This window comes from Acinonyx jubatus, chromosome E2, assembly GCF_027475565.1.
Source record: "Acinonyx jubatus isolate Ajub_Pintada_27869175 chromosome E2, VMU_Ajub_asm_v1.0, whole genome shotgun sequence".
NCBI lineage: Eukaryota > Metazoa > Chordata > Mammalia > Carnivora > Felidae > Acinonyx > Acinonyx jubatus.
The window spans coordinates 56,482,352-56,505,250 of NC_069396.1; the positions used below are offsets into that span (position 1 = coordinate 56,482,352).

General features: G+C 48.6%; 1 protein-coding gene and 1 long non-coding RNA gene across 7 annotated transcripts in view; one reads left to right on the plus strand and one right to left on the minus strand.

Annotated features, from left to right (window-relative positions):
* The first annotated feature begins 424 nt into the window (after positions 1-424).
* On the plus strand, positions 425-14,278 carry ZNF331 (zinc finger protein 331). 6 transcript variants are annotated; one of them, XM_027037328.2, is made up of 7 exons: positions 425-584; positions 1,563-1,628; positions 2,489-2,608; positions 3,258-3,357; positions 8,418-8,465; positions 9,650-9,776; positions 12,442-14,278. In XM_027037328.2, exons 5-7 carry the CDS (start codon positions 8,457-8,459, stop codon positions 13,776-13,778), a joined length of 1,473 nt encoding a protein of 490 aa, XP_026893129.1. In that variant the 5' UTR covers positions 425-584; positions 1,563-1,628; positions 2,489-2,608; positions 3,258-3,357; positions 8,418-8,456; the 3' UTR covers positions 13,779-14,278. The 6 variants fall into 6 exon arrangements, with proteins under 6 accessions (XP_026893129.1, XP_026893130.1, XP_014934483.1 ...); XM_027037329.2 differs by having other exon boundaries at positions 2,489-2,602; XM_015078997.3 differs by having other exon boundaries at positions 2,489-3,357.
* The window catches only part of LOC128313245 (uncharacterized), a 44,964-nt gene continuing 29,866 nt past the window's right edge, over positions 7,802-22,899 (minus strand). The window contains exon 4 of the long non-coding RNA XR_008293682.1: positions 7,802-10,145. This is a non-coding gene — a long non-coding RNA (uncharacterized LOC128313245). The remainder of the gene's footprint in view (positions 10,146-22,899) is intronic.

A 22,899-nucleotide genomic window follows, 5' to 3' on the forward strand; every position in this document is an offset into this window, starting at 1 on the left:
CTAGAGTGGAACCACATAGTCCCACTGCATAAGGAAAGAAATGTCCCAGTTAACGGCTGTATAAGGAACGTCAGCATGAGGGGGAAAAAAACGTTGCTTTGGGCTTTTTGTTTTTCATAAGTCAAATAATGGTCTGAGGGAAAAGTCTCAATTACTCTTAAAATCAACCCCTTGGCAACGAGCGACATCACACAGACGATGAGCCATCCTTACGTAGGAGGCCGAAATGCATGCTGGGATCACAGCCGCACCCCCATCCTTCCGCGAGTCCTTCCCCTGAACGACATTTCCCAGAAGTCTGTGAGGCACAGCGCTTCGGGCCGCGCAGAGTTGCATGCCGGGGAAGGGGGCCGCCGCGCTTCGAGCTCCGCGTATTCCCGGGCTGCTGGACTACATTTCCCAGAGGCCCGGCGCACCGACCCCTCTCTGAAGTCGGAACGCGGCGACGTGCCTGCTGGGAGAGGCTCGCTAGGTCTAGCATCGTCTCTGCTTCGCATCCCGCGGACGCGGTTCGGAGTTAACCTCGCGCCTTGCGCCCCCTCGCGCCCCCTCCCGACTTCCAGTGGGTCGTGGGGCCCCGAGCGGTGAGTGGGTGGCCTCCCGGGAGAGGAGCGGCGCGGGGGACGGCGTGGGAGGGCGGTGGGGAAGGCATCCCGGGCGCGGAGGCCCGACGCGGAGCCTGGGCCTGCGGGAGCTGCTGCCGGGAGACGTGCGGGAGCGTCGGGGGGGGGGGGTGCCAGGGGCCGGGTCCCCGGGGCCGCGGTGCGCGCGGGGGGGCAGGCCCCAGCTCGGAGGCTGTGACGCACTTCGCGGGAGTAGGGGGGGGGGGCGGGCAGCGGCGGGACCGCGATTGCGCGACTGGGCTCCGCAGGGGTGGAGGGGCCTGGCTGGAGCTGCGTGCCTGTCACGGGTGCTTTCGCGCCACCGCGGGGGCGGCAGGGGGTCGGATGGGCCACCGTGCCTGTCACGGGTGCCTTCGTGCGGCGGGTAGCAGGGAGGCGGAGGGGCGGGTCTGGAGTGTTACGGTGCCTTTGCGCAGCCGCGGGGGTGGCGGGGCCAAGGTGCGTGTCGTGACGGCATGTGCGGTGGCGAGGCTGGGATTAGTAGGGGACAGGGCACCCTGTAGCTTTGCTGTCGCTGCTCCAACCGGAGCACGTTCCAACCCGGGGTGGAGGGGGGAGGAAGGGCAGTGGTCACAGAGGGAGATGAGAGCCCGAACCCTGCCGCGAAAGTGACCGACAGGAAGGGTGCAGACGTAGCATGAGATGACTGTTTTAGAACGAAGTATTGACTTTACGGGCTACCAGAGTAACAGGACCGAAGGGCCTCGGGAATGAGATTCCTCCTTTGGAGGGGAGAGGTCCCTGACTTGGGAGATGGGGCTGCTTCATATGTCAGAACCCCAGTTACTCCAGCCTGGTCCCCGGGAGTCTCCGAAATACTCAGATCCCAGTTCCTTCTCATTCCTGATTGGTTTTAGATAGGATGTGTGGGCTTGGAGGGTGTTTCCTGATAAGTTTGTGCTCCAGAAAGGCCCTAGTGTCTCCTTCTCTTTCCCCCAGGCCAGCGGTCGTCCAGAAAAAGCATCCTGAGGAGGAAGACGGCTTGTTACACACCTTAAAGTCAAGGTTCAGATGAGTTACTCTTTTTATTCTGTCCATGACTTGTGCTTATAGGACTTCAGAATATCTGCTTTCCTTGGCTTGAAATGTTCTCCCTGATAGGGACTTAACCTCAGTCATTCTTGCCCAAGAGGTGTGATGGGGTCAGGCAGGTGTATGCACACAACACAGAACAGAGGACTGCAGTGGAGAGGTTCCCTGTGGTGCTTTAGAGGGTGCTTTGGTCAGGACGATCTGACTTGTAAGGTGGAATCGAGCACTAGACTTCGTCGGTCTTTAACCACAGGCCTGACTTCCAGAGCAAAATAAGAACAGAGAAGTTTTGAGGGTTTGGGCCAGCGAATGACAAAGTTACCAGCTTTGTGATGCTCTTAAAAGTGGGGCTTGAACAAAGGTCTTTTCATCAAAGGCAGGGACTTTTTTTCCAGGAAGCAATAAGTAGAGATTTGTTGTATTATCCCCATCTTGTTGGGGGTCTGGACAGCCTCCATTTGTTTTCCTGGGTTTCACTTGCCTCTCTGTCTGAACTGTAAGAAGCAACGTAGTTTCACGTTGTGTGTGAGTTCTGGGTCTAGAGCAGGGTTTTGCAGACGTTTTCCGTGAAAGGTCACGTATTAAATAGTTCATGTTTTGCGGGCTACAGGTTGCATATTCTCCATGTTAATTTTTAAAATGGTTTGAGATTTGCAGAAAAATTGCAAAGATAGTATGAGAATGCCCAGGTCTCCCCCACCATTAACAACGTACGTTAGGGTGGGATATTAATTCACAGTTGATGAGCCAGGTTTGATATGTTATCATTAACTTAAATCTGTGCTTTATTCAGATTTCCTTAGTTTTTACGTAATGTTCTTCATCTGTTCCAGGATGCCATCCAGGAGATCCCATTACATTTCACTGTCATGTGCCCTTAAGCTCCTCTTGGCTGAGACAGTTTCTCAGACTTCCCTTGTTTCTGATGACCTTGACGGTTTTGAGAGGTACAGGTACTTGGTAGGATGCCCCTCTCTCGGAACCTGACGCTTTTCTCATGATTGGACTGGGTGTATGGTTTTGGGGGTGGAAGATCACATTGCTTTCATCTTGTCATGGCAAGAATACATCACGATTTACGATGGCTGAGTTTGAACTTGATCATCTGGTTGAGGTAGTTTGTCAGTTTTCTCCACTGTGAAGTTGTTCCTTTGTTTCCAAAGACCGTGTCTCCCTAAGTGACAGCCTTGTGTTTCAGGACCCCAGTTACTGGATCCCAGTGACTCTGACCCTGCCTCAGTGGTCAGGTCTTTCTCTCTTATCACCCCCTCACTTACTTGTAAGGACCCTTGCATTACGTTGGGCCCACCTGGCAAAATTCAGGGTACCTCCCTGTGTTGAGGTCAGGTGAGGAGCAACTCCCAAGTCCACCTGGGCCCTAGCTCCCCTCTGCTCTGTAATGTAACATATTCACGGGCTCCAGGGCAAGGATGTGGATGGACATCTTGGGGAGACCGTTTTCCTGCCTGTCACAGGCCTGTCCACCCAGCGTTCCCCTGATGACTGCAATATACCCACTCCCCCATGACTATGGTCTTTCTCTTTGTCGATTTTTTTTTTTAATTTGGGACTCTTATGTTTCTTATCATGGGATTAATTCAGGCCTGCCGCAAAAGCTTCAGTTCCCTAAGGAGCCCGTAAAGAAGAAACTCGAAATTACCCATAACTGTACCATCCAGAGCTAATTGCTGTTGATTTTTTGGTATGTATGTGCCCAGCCCTTCCCTCCCCGTCTGTGCATACATGTGTGGTTTTTGTCCTCAGAGTCCTGGATCCTGCTAAGTGATAACGTAAGTGAGCCATAGACTCTCCAGATGTTAGTTTATAGAGGCGTCCAAGTCAGCCGTGGGTCCCATTGTACCTGTGTGCATGTGGAGAGAAGTGTTCCAGTGATCCTCATCTTGCTTAGGAAAAAAATCTCTCACATATTTACACCTTCAAGGATTAGAAAGGCATCATTTAAAATTAATCCCATGAACAAATTATCAACACAGACAGGCTTTCAAAATTAGATTTTGTAAGATTTCAATTTTCCTTTCACAGAACGTGACTATAAGTACTGACTTACTACAGATATGAGCTGTACTCTAACATTTGCACGGGCAGATACATGAGAAAGGTGTAAGGTGACAGAAATCTCCCCTGACAATGGAGTACGAGGTCTAGCCACGTGCTGTCAGTTTGACAGCTTCTCAGGTTAGATTCTGAGCTGGATTTTCCGTGCAGACTCCGGTCTGTCCCTCATTTTCTCCTTGTGTGTCTCAGAATGTTTTTTTTGCTGATGATTTAAAAGAATTTCATTTCCCAAGAGGCTCGGAAAATTGTTAGCATGGATTATATAGAAACAGGTTTGAAAAGCACCTTTCAGTAGAAGAAAGGAAAAGGCACGCTTGAGTTTCTTTCATAAAAACGGTGTGAGGTGACTGATTTTCAATCATAGCTGCTAACTGGTATTAAGTAACTGTTAATATTATTGTGTTTTATATAGTTTATCTTAATAGTTGCTGCAGTCTTACCTGCCCGATACTGTTTTTACCCCCGTCTTACCCATGGGGGAGCAGACAGTGGGAGGTTAGCAACTGTCAGAGCTCAGATTCACATCCTAAAAGACCACAGGGCCTTATTCTTAATTTCACCAAGACCTCTTCCCCCAAATTACACATATTTATTAAACCTGCTTTCTTCACTTAGTAACTTACCTTAAATTTTTTTCTTAAGGAATATAAGTCAATATCATTGTTAGTAAATGTATTCTATGCCATTATAACAGACCGTAATTTATTTCATCTGTCCTCTACCATGAGATATTTCTATTTCTTTCTTTTATTTTTTTTTCCATCTTTTAAAACAATTCTCTGGAAAATCTGAATAAAATTGATGGATTACATCCGTATCAATGTCCTGATTGTTACATTGTCCTATAGTTTTGTGATGTGTTACCATTGGGGTCAGCTGGGTAAAGGGTACTCAGGTTCCCTCTGTATTATTTCTTGCAACTGCATGTGAGTCGACAATTATCTCAAAACATTTTTAAAGCCGTCCCATTTTTAAAAAGTCTTCAACATTCTTGTACACATATTTGTACACCTCTTTCTGTTTCCTTGGGATAAGTGTTCCCAAAGAGGAATTTTGCGTCAAAATCCTATCTTTGTTAAGTGCCTACAAGGGGCCTGGCCCTGTGGTGTGAGCACTGGGAACGAGCGATGACTGAGCACATCGTTACCTGCATGTTGCCCATAACCCGGCCCGAAAGGGAGACTGAATGGAAGCCCTGGGCAGCCTGCAGTCAGGGTCTGTGGAGAGTCGTAGGTGACGTGCTCCGAGAGGTGCTGGGAAGGAGAGAATCATTCTCACGGTTGTCAGGTCGTGACCAGATAACTGAATGCACGGGCTGTGTGTGGAGTAAAATGGAATTTGCTACCCGAGTTTTAGACCTTACAGGTCGTCTGTAATGACGTCTGATGCAAAGTGAAGACTGACAGGGTCAGGTGGTTTAGCATTTGTGCACAGGACACTGTGGCTGGAAGGCCAAGTTCAGAAGTCCAGTTCAGCCTTCCAGTGAGACAGCTGTCAATGTCTGCAGAGCACCCCTTGGAATTCTGGTCCTGTGTCTAGTCGGTGCCCCAGCATGTGTGGGCATGGGGATGCACCAAAGAGCTGGTTTACATATTAGGAAGTGAAAGGAAATAAAAGTCAATGCGTAAAATAATGCAAAGATCGTGTATTCTGAGCTTTTTTTCCCACCATGTCAAAAAGAGACTTTAAAAAAGAAGTTTCTCTGTTGTTTGAGAGTCCAACGGCCATTTAATGAATTTTTTTTAATTTTTTAAAGTTTGTTTATTTTTGAGAGAGAGTGTGAGCAGGGGAGGGGAGGAGAAAGAGGGAGACACAGAATCTGAAGCAGGCTTCAGGCTCTGAGCTGTCAATACAGAGCCCAGTGTGGGGCTCGAACCCACGAACCGCACAAGTTCATAACCTGAGCTGAAGTCGGACACTTAACCGACTGTGCCACCCAGGTGCCCTGCCATTTAATGAACTTAAAAGAAACGCACACACGTATATACATCCAACCAACACCTGCTGTTACACACCAAGTGAGGTGTACTTAAGAAAATCAAGATCATGGGGCGCCCGGGTGGTTCAGTCAGTTAGGTGTCCGACTTCAGCTCAGGTCATAATCTCACGGTTTGTGGGTTTGAGCCCTGCATCGGGCTTTGTGCTGACAGCTTAGAGCCTGGAGGCTGCTTCGGATTCTGTGTCTCCCTCTCTCTCTCTGCCCCTCCTGCTCACGCTCTTATGTCTCTCTCAAAAATAACCAAACGTTAAGAAAAGAAGGAGAAAATCAAGATCAGACGGGTTTCAGGTCACCAGGACCACCAGTAGGTTCTGTGGTTCTGAGTGGGCTCACAGGATTCAACAGTCAGTCCTGCTTGTGGCCAGGGTTTATCCGGTGACAGGGCACACAGCACAGTCAGCCGAGGGACAGGCACATGGGACAATGTCGGGAGGAATCCAGGCACACACTTCCAAGAGCGCCTTCCCAGTGCAGTGACCCAGGACATGCTTAATCCCCCAGCTTGAGTGACAGCAGCACATGTGAAGTGTCCACCAGGAAAGCTCATCAGGGCCCAGTCACAGAGGCACCGTCTGCCTGGTACATCCCAGAATTGCAGACCCCCAGAGGAAAGCAAGGGTTCCGTATAAACCACATGGTTTCTACAGTTTAAGAGCAGTGAGCCGCCTTGTCAGGGAGTGGCGGGGACCCTCCGGAAGTCCAGCCAAGGGCCAAGAAATTTCAAACCTGCTCTGTTAGCTCTTTTCTGCATAAGGGATGCATAACTTTCCAGGCTTTTTCTTTCTGTTTCTCTGTGTTTCCTGTTTCTATTGATGTGTTACGGTTATTCTGTGTCTGTGTGTATCTGTATACACATACATATGTTCATATATAAAATACTGCAACTGTATTATTCTGTTTTGGTAGACTGATTTTTCTGCTGCCAATATCTCCGAAGTAGTCATGTCTTTTAAGGATTTCTCCCAACTTAGCATTTCATGAACATTTACTCTTTTACATCGTACTCGATGCAGTCAGCTTCTCTGGACTCAGTGCTGAACATGGTGGCCTTTCCTTCACTGTATCCACCTGCCATGTCTTCACCAACCTCACCCCATCTAGAGGCCAGAACAGATTTGAGGGCACGGGATCCACACAGGGTTACCTTCAGCCCTGACACCAACTCCAAGTTCAGGACTTTCCCGAAATGACTTTCAGGTTCAATAAATCAGGACTAGAAGCATTCCTAGGATTCACTGAGAACTGTTCTCATAGTTACAGTTAATTACAGGGGAAGGATGCAGATTAACAAGCTTCCAGTGTCCAGTGTCCTCTCCCCATGGAGTTAGGACTGGATTCCCTGTCACAGGGACGTAGGACAATATGCATAGAGTATTGCCAAACGCCCAGAGTTTTCACAGGCCTGGTTGGTTGACTGAATGATTGATCATCCAGGCACGATTGACTAATTGTCTCCATGCTAATCTCATTATCAGATCATGACCCAAAGCACCCACCCTGAATCACCTGTGTTGGACTTTCTTGTGTAGCCAGTTCCTGCCCTAAGACTAGTTGGGTATAACCAGAGGCACCAAAACAAAGACATTCTCATCAGGTGTGATGTAGGTCACCTCTTGGAAGTTGAGGGCAGGGGCACCTGGGTGGCTCAGTAGGTTGAGCACCCGACTCTTAATTTCACTCAGGTCATGATCCCAGGGTCGTGGGATCGAGCCCTGAGTTGGGCTCTGTGATGAGCATTGAGCTTGCTTAAGATACTTTCTCTCACTCTGCCCCCCTCCCCAGCTCTTGTCCTCTCTCACTGTTTAAAAAAAAAAAAAAAAAGTTGAGAGCAAAAGAGAAGAATGAGATCTTGCCATTTGCAACAAAATAGATGCACCTAAAGAGTATTAAGTGAAGTAAGAGAAAGATAAATACCATATGATTTCACTTATATGTGGAATTTAAATAAAACAAATGAACAAACTAAAACAGAAACAAACCCATAAATGCAGAACACCAACAAGCATGGTTGCTGGGGGTGGGGGGCAGAATGGGTGAAGGGGAGCGGGGCGGGGGGGGCGAGGTACAGGCCTCCAGCCCTGGAGAGAGTCACAAGGATGAGAGGGACAGCAGTCAGCGGCATTGTAACGAGTGTAACAGGGCCGCTACACTTGTGTGCACAGCGTGAGATACAGACTTGCGTATTCCTGACACTAACACAACACTGTCCGAGCGCTGCAGTTGAGAAAACGATGTTGAGGGCCGCCTGGCTGTCTCAGTCATTGGAGCGTGCGACTCTTGATCTGGGGGTCGTTGAGTTCATACCCACGCTGTGGGTAGAGATTACTTAAAAAAATAAAAATTTAAAAAGTAAAAGTTATCTTGAGAAATGACAGCTAAGAGTAGGTCTGACTTCAAGGCAAAACCCTAACTACAGGCCGCTCTAATGTTCGTGTGCAGCTGGGTTTCCGGGGGTCTCGGGGAGAGTGATTTCCCTTTTTGGGCAGACTCCTCTGTGTCCTCTCCGGACGTGTCATGTTGATACGTGCATATTGTGGGAGAGGAATGCGGGGGCGGGGCTTGGAAACAAAGACAGAGGAGCAGGAAGGTTGTATGTCGGCATTTGGGGACCAAGGTGCACTTGTTTTAATGCCTCTTTTTTTCTCGTATATCTCTGGCTTCTCTGGATTTTGTGTCTTTGGTAAAAGAAACCCCAAGAGGACTGATCAGTTCTTGATTCTAAAACTATGGCCCACGTAAGTATGTTTTTCTCTCTCCTTCTTGAAATGTGATGTTTAGGTCCTGTGGATATTTTTATGAGTTATCCTGAAGCCTCCTGCCCGACTGAGGCCCCTGTAATTGCCCCCCGACCACCACCTCGGGTCTTCCGTTCTGGTGAACGACAATGCCATACAGCCCTGTGCCCCCGCATGGCTAATGGTCACTTCACCCCCAAGCCAGTGATTTCACTGTCTCCTGTGTGCTCACGTTTTTGTCAGGAGTAACGGGGGAGCAGCGGAGGAGGAAAGTCCCTTGAGAGAAATACTTGGGCCACGTCTGTGGTTTGAGGAGTTGGAGGTGGTGGTCCCATGTGACCACATGCAAAAACTAAAATTCTCCTCGTTCTCCACTGGTCTTTTTTCAGGCCGAGAAAAGGGAACGTTCACGTTGTCTGGTCAGTGTCCGTGTGCGGTGAGAGCTCGAGCTCCAGGAGGCTTTTGGGGTCGGATAGGGCTGTGCTTAGGGACTGAGAGGCCGTGGTGTTACCAGGGGACCCAGGAGATGCATTGTGTTGTTGAGGAAACCTGCCAGACCCACACTCCCATCCACATGAATCTGCACCAGTATCCTAAGTCAGGAACGGGGAAAAGGCGGGGGTGGTGGGTGGCGACGGGTAAGAAGGTCACCCAGTACAGAAGTCCTGGATGATCATCTACTCCCAGAATTGGGGAAAACCCCGGATGTCTGGTTATACCTAGGTGTACAGCTGTAGTAAATTTAATCTGTTCCCACGAGGGAATAAGAAAATGCTGCTCATTACGTAGGAAGACTGCTTAAAGTCTTAGCAAATAATGAGCATGAGGCTTGAGAACATTCCGACACATGAGCCCTAGTTTCGAAGGTAAAAGAGCTCACATTTTGGAGACAAAACCCTAGGCATTTTCCTTCCCTTGGAGGATGGAAAGGGTGCCCCAGGAATCCACAGTTGCTGAGGTGTTATGGGGCAGGCACTCAGGAGGAGCCCCAGGATTGACAGGTTGGAGTAACGAGGCATCCCACAGGCCGTGGGGTTTTCTCTTCAGCCGCCCGGCCCTGCTGCGGTCACAGCCCCCACCGCGTCCTGTCCGTGTCCAGCCCGACCCAGCACAGAGCCCTTTCTGGTCTGTCTTGAGCCTGTGCTCCCTCATCTCATCAGGGATGTGTGGGTTTGTGTTCTCAGGGTCTGGTGACGTTCTCAGATGTAGCCATCGACTTCTCGCAGGAGGAGTGGGCGTGCCTGGACTCCTCGCAGAGGGACCTGTACTGGGACGTGATGCTGGAGAACTACAGCAACCTGGTGTCCCTGGGTGAGCCGCCTGCCCCCCGGAGCGTCGGGACTTCGTTCCAGGGACCTAGCTGACTTCCTTCTTCCCCTTCCCAAGGAGTGTCCTGAGCTCAGCCGCATCTAAAATGGGCATCATGCGCCCTCGTCTGCTCTGTCAGCAATCGTCCCACCTTTGGGGCATCCTGTCCTTAGTGACCAAAGCGAATTTAGATTCTGGAATATTTATTTCACAGCCATCTCCATATTACGGTAGTGTGTTACCGCCCAAACCACTGTGGATGGACTGTGCTACTCTGGGGACCCACCTCCTGGGAAAACCACTCCGCACAGCAACTTCATCTTCCTGGTAAACCAGCGTCTGACATACAGGCAGACGGAGTGAACAGCATTCCTGTAAAACCAAAGCGAGCACTTTCCATTTGCTGCACGTTGTTACCTGCAGTGAGGCTGAAAGTTACCATTCCTGAATCCTGAGTTAAACATTGGATGACCGTGTCCTGTAAACGTTTCAGGACATGTCTTGTTTTCCTGTTGGAAAACAGTAGCCATAGCGTTAGTGGCTGATACTGTGCCCACTGTGTACCCGGCGTTGTTGTGAGCACTGTGTGTACAAACACTTCATCTCGCCCCCACCAGCTTATGGTGTCGGGACGACTTCATCTCGTCCCCACCAGCTTATGGTGTCGGTACGATTGCCGTATCTGATCTGTAGGCGAGAATACTTGGGCATAGGGTGACTAGGTCAGACAGGGAGGCAGAAGCAAGAATTGAACCCTAGAGTTGTGGCCCGGGTCCACACTGTCACCCCCGCCCCCCCCCGTTGTACTTGCCTCCAGGGGTAAGGCCCCTGGGAGTTTAAAATAAGATCTTCTTGTCTGGCTGCCTGTTTGTTCTTTGATGATTTCTCTTTTCTGAATTCTGACCACTTTGACTTGGAGCTTGTCAGAAATTTCGCGAAGTCTCCATCAAAACATTTTTGAGCTTGTGATTTGTTTCTTAAGTCCCACATCACGTGCCTTTCTTTTTTCGGAAGCAGGGCCTTTCATTTCTAAGCCAGATGTGACTTGCTGCTTTGGGGAGCAGGGGAGAGAGCCTGGGTTGAGAGGGGGGTGTACGTGCAGAGGACAGTGACAGCCGGTCCGCCTGGGACGTGCCATCGAGGCAGCGAGCAGGTGTGCCCCTGGGCATTTGGGAAGCTCGCTGCAAAGGCCCAAGGCCTGTGGGGAAGAAGTCACCACCAGGAACCTGATCTCCACCCCATCCCCCTCTACCCATTCTCCTCTGCTTCACCCCACTTCTCGTGTGGTGGATGCTGCTGGTCTGCAGACCAGCCTCCAGTAGCAGGGGCGTAGACAATGTGATCCCATGCCCTTTGTCGTTCGTGCAAGTTGGCTGGATTCCTAGCTTTGAGGGCTTTTCTCCTTTTCCTTTTGTCTGATTTTCACTAATACCTCTTCCCGGGTGTGGTTATGTTCTAACATCACAAGACGTTGTCTGGTTATGGCTCTTTTTGTGCCTTTAGCTGTCACTGACACTCGGTGCCTAGATCCACTTTTGCAGAGGGATTCAAAATGGTGATCTTCTAGGGACGCCTGCGTGGCTCAGTCGGTTAAGCATCCGACTCTTGGTTTTGGCTCAGGTCATGATCTCGCGGTTCGTGAGTTCGAGCCCACGTCAGGCTTTGCATTGGTGGTGAGGGGCCTGCTTGGGATTCTCTCTCTCTCCCTCTCTCTCTCTCTCTCTCTCTCTCTCCCCCCCCCCCTCTTCTCTCTCTGCCCCTCCCCCACTCACGCTATCTGTCTCTCTCAAAATGAACTTTAAAAAATACATTTTAAAAAATGGTGATCTTTTATCACCACTTCTTTGTTTGTTCACTGCACTATTTTAAAGAGAAACTGCTCCATCTACTACTTGGTTATGTAATGACACCATTTGTACCTGATAAAAATTGTTCTTTAAAGAAAAAATTACCAGTTCCTACAGTAAAGGGCTGCCTTGTTAGCATGCTCCCAGTTGATCATTTAACACTTTGTAGCATCGTTGTGACCTCAGGAAGTTGAACATGTTCAGGATTTTGCAGCCCCTTGGAGTTAACATCGTACGGATGGTCAGATCCTCCTGAACATTCCTTTATACGCGTTTACCAGGTTTCTTACAGTGAATCCTACACATTGTCTCTTTTATTGCCTTCGATGTTGGGTCTTTATGTCCAGAACTACTTTTCACTATATGACTGACACTACATAATTTCAGAATATTTTATACCCAGCTACCCAACTGTACATTCTTGTTTTTTACATTAGTGGTGTATTTGACTTTCCTGCATTTTCCAGGTATGTCATTACATTATCTGCAGATTTGTTCTTTATCATCTTTATTTTTGAGATCTGCCCCTCCGATTTCTTTCTGCTTAATTGCGTCAGCTCATAGGAAATAGTGGGGCGTCTAACAGACAGTTCCTTTTTCTTGTCTGACTTTAGCAGGAGTGTGTGCATCTCCAGTGTTTCCTCATTAAGCATTATGGTCCCAGGAGTGGACTCTATATTCTAACAAGAGCCCTTAGGGGATTCATGTTTGTTCTCCTAGAGAAGTTTTATTTCTCTTAGACAAGGTTTTTGGTTTGTGGTTAGTTTTGTGTTTTCATTCTCCTTAGAAGGAAACAAATATGTTTATTTTTTTTCCCCCAGATTTGGAGTCACCATATGGGACCAAGAGTTTACCTACAGAAAAGGGCATTTACGAAATAAATTTATCCAGATGGAACTCAAATGGAAAAAGTAAATCCCTGGGCCTTAACTGGATGTGTGAAGGTGAGTTTGAAAGATCACAGGGCCCTCAGCAGGGCTGTTTGAATCAAGTGATAACCAACCATGAGAAAACGCCCACTTGTAGAGAAAATACCTCTGGTAGACCACACCAGAGACCTCATGCTAGGGAGAATTCCTATGAATGTAAGGAATGCGGGAAGGCCTTTAGTCGTGGCTACCAGCTCACTCAGCATCAGAAAATTCACACGGGGGAGAAACCCTATGAATGTAAAGAATGCAAAAAGGCCTTTCGTTGGGGCAATCAACTCACGCAACACCAGAAAATCCATACGGGGGAGAAACCCTATGAATGTAAGGACTGCGGGAAGGCCTTCCGCTGGGGCTCGAGCCTGGTCATTCATAAGAGGATCCACACGGGCGAGAAGCCCTACGAGTGTAAGGACTGCGGGAAGGCCTTTAGACGTGGTGACGAGCTCACCCAGCATCAGAGGTTTCACACGGGGGAGAAGGACTACGAGTGCAAAGACTGCGGGAAGACCTTCAGCCGTGTGTATAAACTGATCCAGCACAAGCGAATTCACAGCGGCGAGAAGCCCTACGAGTGTAAGGACTGTGGGAAGGCCTTCATCTGCGGCTCGAGCCTCGTCCAGCACAAGAGGATCCACACTGGCGAGAAGCCCTATGAGTGCCAAGAGTGCGGGAAGGCCTTCACGCGAGTCAACTACCTCACTCAGCATCAGAAGATCCACACCGGTGAGAAACCACATGAGTGCAAGGAGTGCGGGAAGGCCTTCCGCTGGGGCTCGAGCCTCGTGAAGCACGAGAGGATCCACACAGGTGAGAAGCCTTACAAGTGCACAGAATGTGGGAAGGCCTTTAACTGTGGCTACCACCTCACGCAGCACGAGCGGATCCACACGGGCGAGACGCCTTACAAATGTAGGGAGTGCGGAAAGGCCTTCATCTACGGGTCGAGCCTTGTGAAACATGAGAGGATTCACACAGGGGAGAAGCCCTACGAATGTAAAGAGTGTGGGAAGGCCTTCAGTCACGGCCATCAGCTTACGCAGCATCAGAAGATTCACACGGGTGAGAAGCCCTTTGAAGGTAAGGAGTGTGGGAAGGGGTGTCACCATGTGAACCATCTTCGAGAACATGAGAGAATTCACACTGCTGGAAAACCTCTTGAACACAAAGAACATGCAGAAACTTCCATCCCACATTCCTTCCTTCCACAACACAAGGAAAACCCATGATACGATTTAACACGAGAAAGCCTTCACCAGACACCCTTCTGCTCACAGGACCTCAGAGGAGTCATGCTTGAGGCAGACTTGGAGAATGGAGAAATCACTTTTTCTTAGTGATCACCGTGTACCCCGTGTAGACTTTTTTTTTTTTTTTTTTTACTGAATTGGTTAGTACAGTGAGTGGATAGAAGCTTCCTATTACCACTCGATGTCTGTCTCATTTCAGACTTGTTCTGGGGAATAACTCCGCCAATGTAACATATGCGGGAGAGCCTCCCGCCATGGTACACTCCCTCCCCGTTATCGTCACCATCCCACCGCTTTACTCCCTGTGATTCACTGGGGAAGTGACCTGGTACCCCCTGTGCGTTATGTGTGGAATGGGGTTAATTACACCTAATCCTGCTGTTGTGGTGACTGCGTCTGGTACTTGTAAACTCTTTGAAAGTGTATCTGGAATATCACATAAGCTCAATAAATATTAGCTGTTGTTCTTACCATCATTACCATGGGCGTTACTCTTAGTGAATTCTTACAGGAAGACCCCCTTCCCTGTGGGTACAGCGGGTTTAGAAAAGACTCAGACTTCTAGAAGAAAATAACAGTAATCTAGAGATTACTGCCACGGCCTTGGGGTGGACAGCGTTTCTTGGTACACAAAGGATGCTCATTGTGAAATAAAATGTTTACATGTTGGATCTTGTTGAAAGTTGTTCGTCAGGCGAAACCACGAAGCCAGCAAAAACAGCAGGAAGAAGGCACTTCCTGTCCATGCACCTGGTAAAGGACTCACACAGAAAACCAAATCCCCCAAGTCAGTAACAAATTGGTGGGAAAGGCGGGGAGGGAGACTTAAATAAGTGCTTGACAGAGATCATCAAATGGCCGGTGAGCCAGTGAAACGGGTTCAACGTCTTTTCTCACCAAGGAAATAAGAAGTAACACTACCTGCGATTTCACCGGATCACTAGAATAGCTACCATTAGAATCACGTGTGAGCCTGGCACTTTGTTGGATCGTCACACGTGGTCCGGAAGGAATATGGGACCAGCACGTGAGATCTTGGGGGTCCCACAGCAGGAGCAAGGAGGTGGTGCTCAAGGGGGGTGGCGAGTGGACTTACCCTGGGGGGAGGCGCTGGGACCCTCCATCTAGTCCTGGGAGAATGAAGGGAGCAGTTAGAGTCAGGAGTCCTAGGGAGAAGGGAGAGGTCATCTTGTGGGAAGGACTAGAGCCCACAGGAGTGAGTTTGAGAAGCTGGGGGAGGAATGGCTAGTGCTCAGAGAGGTCCTGGGAGACTGAAGCCTTCTAGAGCTAGACGACTTTGAATGCCTGTGGGTCTGGCCTTGGTACGGGGGGTGGTAGTGTGGTTAGAGCACAGAGGAGCGTCCTACAAGGGCAACAGAGGATCCAGATTCTGGGGTCAACGTAGGGCTTAATGTTTGGTTTACCTCCGGGTTGGGGTGTAGTATTCACAGAATACAGATGTCTGCAGACTACAGGTGTGGGTGGGTGCTGTCCTGCATGAAGGGAAGTGGGGGCAGGGATAGAGCGAGGCCACCCAGGCACCCCCACAGTTTCAATTTCAGAAATCTTCAAACTCTGCTTTGGACTGTTTTCAAGAGTGTGGTCTCCCAGTGGTTGCCACCCTGGCATCAGAGTAGTTCTGACAAGTTCGTTCTTGGTGCCCATGAAAGCATCAATGCATAATCCTTGCTTCAGGCTCAGTTTTTGGGAGAATAGGGTTTAAGGCATCTTGATGTAGCTCTGTCACATCACTACATTTGCTTCTGGTGCATATCCAAAACTGAAATTTCTACTGAAGGTTTTTTTTTTTTTTTAATTTTTAATGTTTGTTTATTAGAAAGAGAGTGTAAGCAGGGGAGGAGTTGAGAGAGGGAGACACAGAATCCAAGGCAGGCTCCAGGCTTTGAGCTGTCAGCACAGAGACTGACATGGGGCTTGAACTCGAACCGTAAGATCATGACCTGAGCCGAAGTCATACACTTAACCGACTGAGCCACCCAGGCACCCCTCTACTGAAGGTTTACTGACTTATCGTTTGTGTTCTCCATCAGAGTGTGAGCTCTTGAATCCTGTGACCTTTCGCTTGCTTACCTCTGAATCCTGACCCTTTTTTTAAAAACAATTTTTTTTAATGTTTGTTTATTTTTGAGAGAGAAAGAGAGCACGAGCAGGGGAGAGTTAGAGAGAAAAAGGGAAACACAGAAACCGAAGCAGGCTCCAGGCTCCGATCAGTCAGCACAGAGCCTGACTCAGGGCCCAAAACCCATGGGCTGTGAGATCATGACCTCAGCCGATGTCGGATGCTTAACCAACTGAGCCACCCAGGTGCCCCTGAATCCTGACCCTTTTGAACAGTAGGCACCATGTACGTTGTAGGCAGTCAAGAAGTGTCTGTTGAACATCTGAATTTTATTGAGCCTCAATAATACATTAATCAATGATCCCCTTCTCAAATATATAAGCATAAGACACACTTTATCATTAAGGATATGTCTAAAGAGCTGTTGCAAGGATTCACAAGATCTCGACGGGGTGGAATGATATAAAGTGATGAAAGAAAAGGCTGCAAATCAAGAATTCTTTATCCGTCAAAACTGTCCTTTAAAAACTAGACAGAAGTGAGGACATTCCCAGATAAAAGACCAAGGAGTTGCTTGTTAACAGACCTGCCCTACAGGAAATGCCAAAGGAGCGCCTGGGGTGACTCGGTCAAGCATCCGACTTCTGTTCAGGTCATGATCTCACGGTTCATGGGTTCTAGCCCCGCATCGGGCTCTGTGCTGATAGCTTGGAGCCTGGAGCCTGCTTCAGATTCTGTGTCTCCCTCTCTCTCTGCCCCTCCCCCACTCACGTTCTGTATCTCAAAAATAAACATTAAGATTTTTGAAAGATGCTAAAGGGAGTCTTTCAGGTTGACATGAAATGGCACACAGCAGTAATTTGAAGGCATGTAAAGAAACCGTAACTACACAGATAAATATCTGTAATCCCTCTGATTTCCTGCGTGATATAAAGGATAAATGCATCAGAAATGACGTCTGTGTTAATGGGCACAAAAGTAAACCTATAACTGACAGTGATAGGAGCATGGTGTCTCTGTTACTGAATCAAAGTTGGCATCAGCTCAAACTAGATTGTTACAAATTTAGAATGTTGGCTAAAATCCCCATGGTAACCATTAAGAAAATATCTTTATACACATAAAAAGAGGGGTGCCTGGATGGTTCAGTTGGTTAAGCGTCTGACTTCAGCTCAGGTCATGATCTCACAGTTCGTGGGTTCAAGCCCCACATCAGGCTCTGTGCTGACAGCATGGAGTCTGTTTGGGAGTCTCTCTCCACCCTGTCCCCTACTCTCTCTCTCTCTCTCTCTCTCTCCCTCTCTCAAACATTTAAAAATACTAAAAACACAAAAAACAAAAAGGAAACTGGGGGGCCTGAGTGGCTCAGTTGGTTTAGTGTCCTACTCTTGACTTTGGCTCAGGTCATGATCTCATGGCTCATGAGTTTGAGCCCCGCGTCGGGCTCTGTGCTGACAGCTCAGAGCCTGGAGCCTGCTTTGGATTCTGTGTCTCCCTCTCTCTCTCTCTGCCCCTCCCCCACTTACACTCTGTCACTCTCTCTCTCAAAAAAAACACATTAAAACATTTAAAAAAAACCTCACCGTATTAACTTTGCTGTTCATTTTCTTGACTTCCATCCTCACAACGGTCATATTCTTCACTCTACTGCTTACCCCACAGACAATCCTGACTTGGCTCTTACCAACATCTTCAGCATCCACAATCTCAATTTCAAGTAATCCCTTCAGCACAGCGGTCTTGACTTTTAGTTCCACCCAAATGTACCCACGTATCCACCATTACTTCCCATGCCGCCCCGCCTCTGGCAATGCAATTCTCTTCAGTTCACAACTTTTCCTCACCAACCCTACCACGTAAGAGTATGACCGAAAACGTAAAGAAAAATGATCACTCACACAAGCTGATAAGTCAACTATGCCTCAATAAAGCTGGTGGGAAAATAAAAATGATCAGTTCTCTTGGATATTATGAAATGATGTACCTCACCTGATACTACTCTCTTAGAGTCTCCATTGCCTGATGTTAAAACAGCTATGCCAGCTTCCTGTTACCACTTGCACAATGTGTCTATTCTCTTCTTTTTTTTTTAATGTTTTTATTAAATTTTTTCTTAATGTTTATTTAACTCTGAGAGAGAGAGAGACAAAGTGCAGACAGGGGAGGGGCAGAGAGAAGGGGACACAGAATCTGAAGCAGGCTCCAGGCTCCGAGCTGTCAGCCCAGAGCCCAATGCGGGGCTCGAACTCACGAACTGTGAGATCATGACCTGAGCCGAAGTCACTTAACCGACTGAACCACACAGGCAACCCTGATGTTTATTTTTGAGAAGGAGAGAGAGCGCAAGCAGGGGAGGGGCAGAGAGAGAGAGGGACAGAGGATCTGAAGTGGGCTCTGTGTTGACAGTAGCTAGTCTGATACGGGGCTCACACCCATGAATCGTGGGATCGTGTGCTGAGCCAAAGTCAGATGCTCAACGAACTGAGCCGCCCAGGCGCCCCTCTTCCCTTCCTTTTATTTCTAGTCTGTGCCCTAATATTTATTTTTTTTTAATTTTTATTATTTTGAGAGAGAGAGAGAGAGGGTGAGCAGGGGAGGGACAGAGAGAGAGGGAGACGCGGAGTCTGAAGCAGGGTCCAGGCTCTAAGCTGTCAGCACAGAGCACAAAGGGGGGGCTCGAACCCATGAACCATGAGGTCATGACCTGAACCAAAATCGGACACTTAACCGACTAAACCACCTAGGTGCCCCTAAGAGCCTGTCACTCTTGATCACAGGGTTGTAGGTTGAAGCCTCACACTGGGTGGAGACTACTTAAAAAAAATAATTTTTAATGTTTAGGGAGAGAGAACAGGGGAGAGGGGCAGAGGGAGAGGGAGAGAAAGAGAATCTTAAGCAGGCTCCAGTCTCAGCACAGAGCCTGACTTGGGGCTCAATCCAAAGACCCTTGCTTGGATCATGACCTGAGCCTAAATCAAGAGTCAGACACTCAACCGACTGAGCCAACCGGGGGCCTCCCAAAGAAATATTATTCAGCCTTTAAAAGACTGAATTTTGGTACATGCTGCAACACAGATGAATCTGGAAGACATTATGGTAACTGAGATATGCTGATCACAAAGACAGATGTATGATTCCACTTCTATGAAGTACCCGGAGTCCTCAAATTCATGGAGACAGAAAGTAGAATGGGCTGGCTGTGGGATAGAGGGAGGGGGAGGAGGAGGTGTTTAATGGGGGCAGAGTTTCCTATTGCAAGATGAAGAGTTACACAACGTACAAATAAAATATGGTTTGGGCACCTGGGTGGCTCAATCAGTTAAGCATCCAACTTTAGCTCAGGTCATGATCTCAGCTCGTGGGTTCGAGCCCCACGTTGAGCTCTGTGCTGACAGCTCAGAGCCTGGAGCCTGTTTCAGGTTCTGTGTCTCCCTCTCTCTCTGCCCCTCCCCCACTCATGCTCTGTCTCTGTCTCAGAAATAAACATTAAAAAAATTTTTTTTATCATACAGATGGGTCACTCAGATAAAATTTATCTCTGCTAATAATCTTTACTCTGGAAACACTCTCCAATTTAGATTCTTCTGTGTAATTAAGGGAGGGGTGAAAGTTCCTCTTGAGGCTTCAGGGTCTTGACTGCTTTCAACTTAAAGTAACCTGCATGCCAACAGTGCCTATTCTGGGGGCACCTTTCCTCAACCCTTCAATATCTTTCTAAGATTTTTTTTTTAACGTTATTTATTTGGAGAGAGAACATGAGCAGGGGCAGAGAGAGAGAGAGAGGGAGAGAGAGAATCCCAAGCAGGCTCCACACTGTCAGCGCAGAGCTCAACACAGGGCTCAAACCCACAAACCATGAGACCATGACCTGAGCTGAAACCAAGAGTCGGACACTTAACCAACTGAGCCATCCAGGTGCCTTTATTTCTAAGATTTTTAAATATTTGAATCCATTTGATCGCCAAGAACCCAGAGAAGTAGGAGCTGTATAACACGGGACCCACTCACAGCCCTTCCTCCCCCCATCTTCTTAGGCCCCTTGACTTGCCAGTCTGCACACGCCTGGGACAGTTGGGTGCGGGGGACCCCCAAGCCGAGCTGGGACCCAACCAGAAGCAGGGGAGCTCTGATATCTGTTAATCCACACAGGCATGGCATTTAACAAGCAAGCATCATGCACTTGCCCCGCCTAGCACATGGGGATGGGAGAAGATACAGATGACTATGAATTCATCCTGTTCTTCAAGAAGCTCAGCCGGCTGGGCCAGCGGAGCAAGCAGCCACGAGAGGCAACGTGATGCAAGACAGAAGAAGCACCGTTCCTTCACGGGAGAGTCCCAGGCGAGGGAAGGGGCCTGGTGCAGGACTGATGGAACAGGTTACGACAGGCATCAAACACCCGATGTGCTGAAACGCCAGTACAATCCACCAATAATGGGACTGAAATGCAGTACTCTCACTAACTTTCAAAAAGCCATCCACCCAAGATGGAGCGAAGTGGCTTAAGGTCTTGAGCAGACTTGTGGTTTGTTGTGTGGAAACCAACTCAGACCCCCAGGGTTGACATTAAGATTATCTTAAAGCTTTTTTTTTTTTCTTAAAGGTTTATATAAGTATTTTTGAGTGAGAACCCAAGCAGGGCAAAGGGAAAGACAGAGGGAGACAGAGAATCCCAAGCAGTCTCCGCGCTGCTCAAACTCAGGAGGCAGAGCCGAAACCAAGAGTCCAACGCTTAACCAACGGAGCCACCCAGGCATCCTGAATATGAAGATTATTTTATTTTATTTTTTAATTTTTTTTAACGTTTATTTATCTTTGAGACAGAGAGAGACAGAGCATGAACGGGGGAGGGGCAGAGAGAGAGGGAGACACAGAATCGGAAGCAGGCTCCAGGCTCTGAGCCATCAACCCAGAGTCCGACATGGGGCTCGAACTCACAGACTGCAAGATCGTGACCTGAGCTGAAGTCGGACGCTCAACCGACTGAGCCACCCAGGCGCCCTGAAGATTATTTTAAAGGGAAGACCTTTGAGACCCAACTGATGCACAAAGGAGCCTTCTTGGCTCTTCCCTTATGTGACTCAAAGCAGAATATTCTACAGTATAAGGATGCAACAAACTCCCTCTTCAGGGAAGAGCTGTTCCCAAGCAGAAGGAACGTAAACTTACTATTCTAATTCCCTGACGATGGAAAGACTGCTCACACCTGCACAGGCAAACACTATCACAAAGTTTCTTATCTCCTGTTTGTTCTCTTAAAAACCTATTCACCTAGGGGCGTCTGGGTGGCTCAGTGGGTTAAGCCTCTGACTTTGGCTCAGGTCACGATCTCACGGTTCCATTAGTGAGTTCGAGACTCTCATTGGGCTCTGTGCTGACAGCTCAGAGCCTGAAGCCTGTTTCGGATTCCGTGTCTCCCTCTCTTTCTCTCTGCCGCTCCTCTGCTCATGCTCTCTCTCTCTCTCAAAAATTAAAAAAAAAAAAAAATGCGCGAGTGACCTTCGGATGGTGCATTCTATTCGATGGCACTTTTACCGTCTGGGGTCTTCTGACTTTGTATGGGTGCACCTGCCCCACTCTTGTTCTCCCCTGCGGCCCAATTCAAGCGCTTTAATGGGATGTCTTAAGGACTCAGCAGGCTGTATCCTGGAAAGCGTTCTCTCGTGTTCCGGAAGGTGGCGCTGTAGCTCCAGCCAAGGTCTCTCCCGGCCGACGCGCGGTCGGATCTCCGAGCGCGCTCCGGGTCCGCGGGACCGGCTGCTGCGCGCTCGTAGGCGCTCAGAGCTGGGAGAGGTTTGGGATTGGCGTAAAGTCTCTCCCTTCCAAGGCCCCAGAAATCTGTATCTGCCGTCTCTCCCAGGATCCCTCCTCCCCTGGTAGAGGAGGTCCCACCGTGCGCCGCGGCGTCCTGCGCTCCGAATGGCCGGGCGCCCCCCGTGCCGCTCTCCTTTCCCCGCGCGCGAGGGCGCTGCCGCCGAGTCCCTCCCGGAAGCCTGCGCTCGTGCAGATTCTCGCTGCTGGCGAGACTCTGCCCTGGTCTGCACTCTTCCTGGCTTGCCCGACACTTGCTGGCTCCGCAGGTGCCCGTCACCTCGTGCGCTGGTGCGCAGGCCCCCTTCCGGATCGCGCAGCACCCACGGGGGCGCCTCCGTTCCTGGACGGGTGTCTAACCCGTTGTTAAGGGGGGTAAAAAGGAGGCTTTTCCTTCGCTGCCATGATGCCGAGGTCACTCCCTCTTCTGTCTCCGTCTTTTGCTCATTTTTGTACCGATTTATCTCTTTTCGTAGTGATTTACAAGAACTCTTCATATGCCGTTGCCTGTATCTTTCCCCACGCTGTGGACTGCCTTTCCCCTTCGTCAATGGTGTCTCGCTTTTTTAAAGAACAGTGGTCCTTAATATTAATATAATTTAATTTGTGTATCTTCCCTATTAAGAATTTTTTGGCCTTTTTAATAAATCTTAGCTTACTCCTAGATCACAAAAAATATGTCCTTGTATGTTGTCTTCTAAAATCCTACTGTTGTGCCTTCTGATTTTAGGTCTGTAAATCATTTGTATTTGCTTTTTGTGTATGAGGAAAGAGAGAGTCAAGATCCATTTGTTATGCAATAAAGTGTGGCAAGGGGTGATTTTATTTGTTCTGTTGATCTGGGGTGTTTTTTTTTTTTTTTTTTTGAATGTTTGTTTATTTTTAGGGGGAAGATCTCCCACTTCTGCCTGTTTCTTGCGTCTCTTCCTCATCCTGTTTTTCAGAACGATACTGCCTTAATCTGGATTCCCCAAATCAGAGCCTGGTACAAGGACGTGAGTTCAAGATGTTTATTTGGAAAACGATCCCCCAAAACAAGAGGGACGATCCCCCAAAACAAGAGGGACGTAGTAGGGAGAGTAAGATAAGGGAAGGCAGGGGACCCAACATAAGGGTAAGTTATTGAAATCCATGGTGTGAGCAATGAGGGGGGCCTTCATCCCTTCTGAAGAGCATATATGATGCCTCATATAATACCCTGCCAGAAAG

Bases quoted from the DNA above. Each gene is read 5' to 3' on its own strand.
- ZNF331 (XM_053210650.1), top strand. The intron at 9,777-12,441 runs GTGAGCCGCCTG...TTTTTCCCCCAG, and splicing joins CAGCAACCTGGTGTCCCTGG to ATTTGGAGTCACCATATGGG.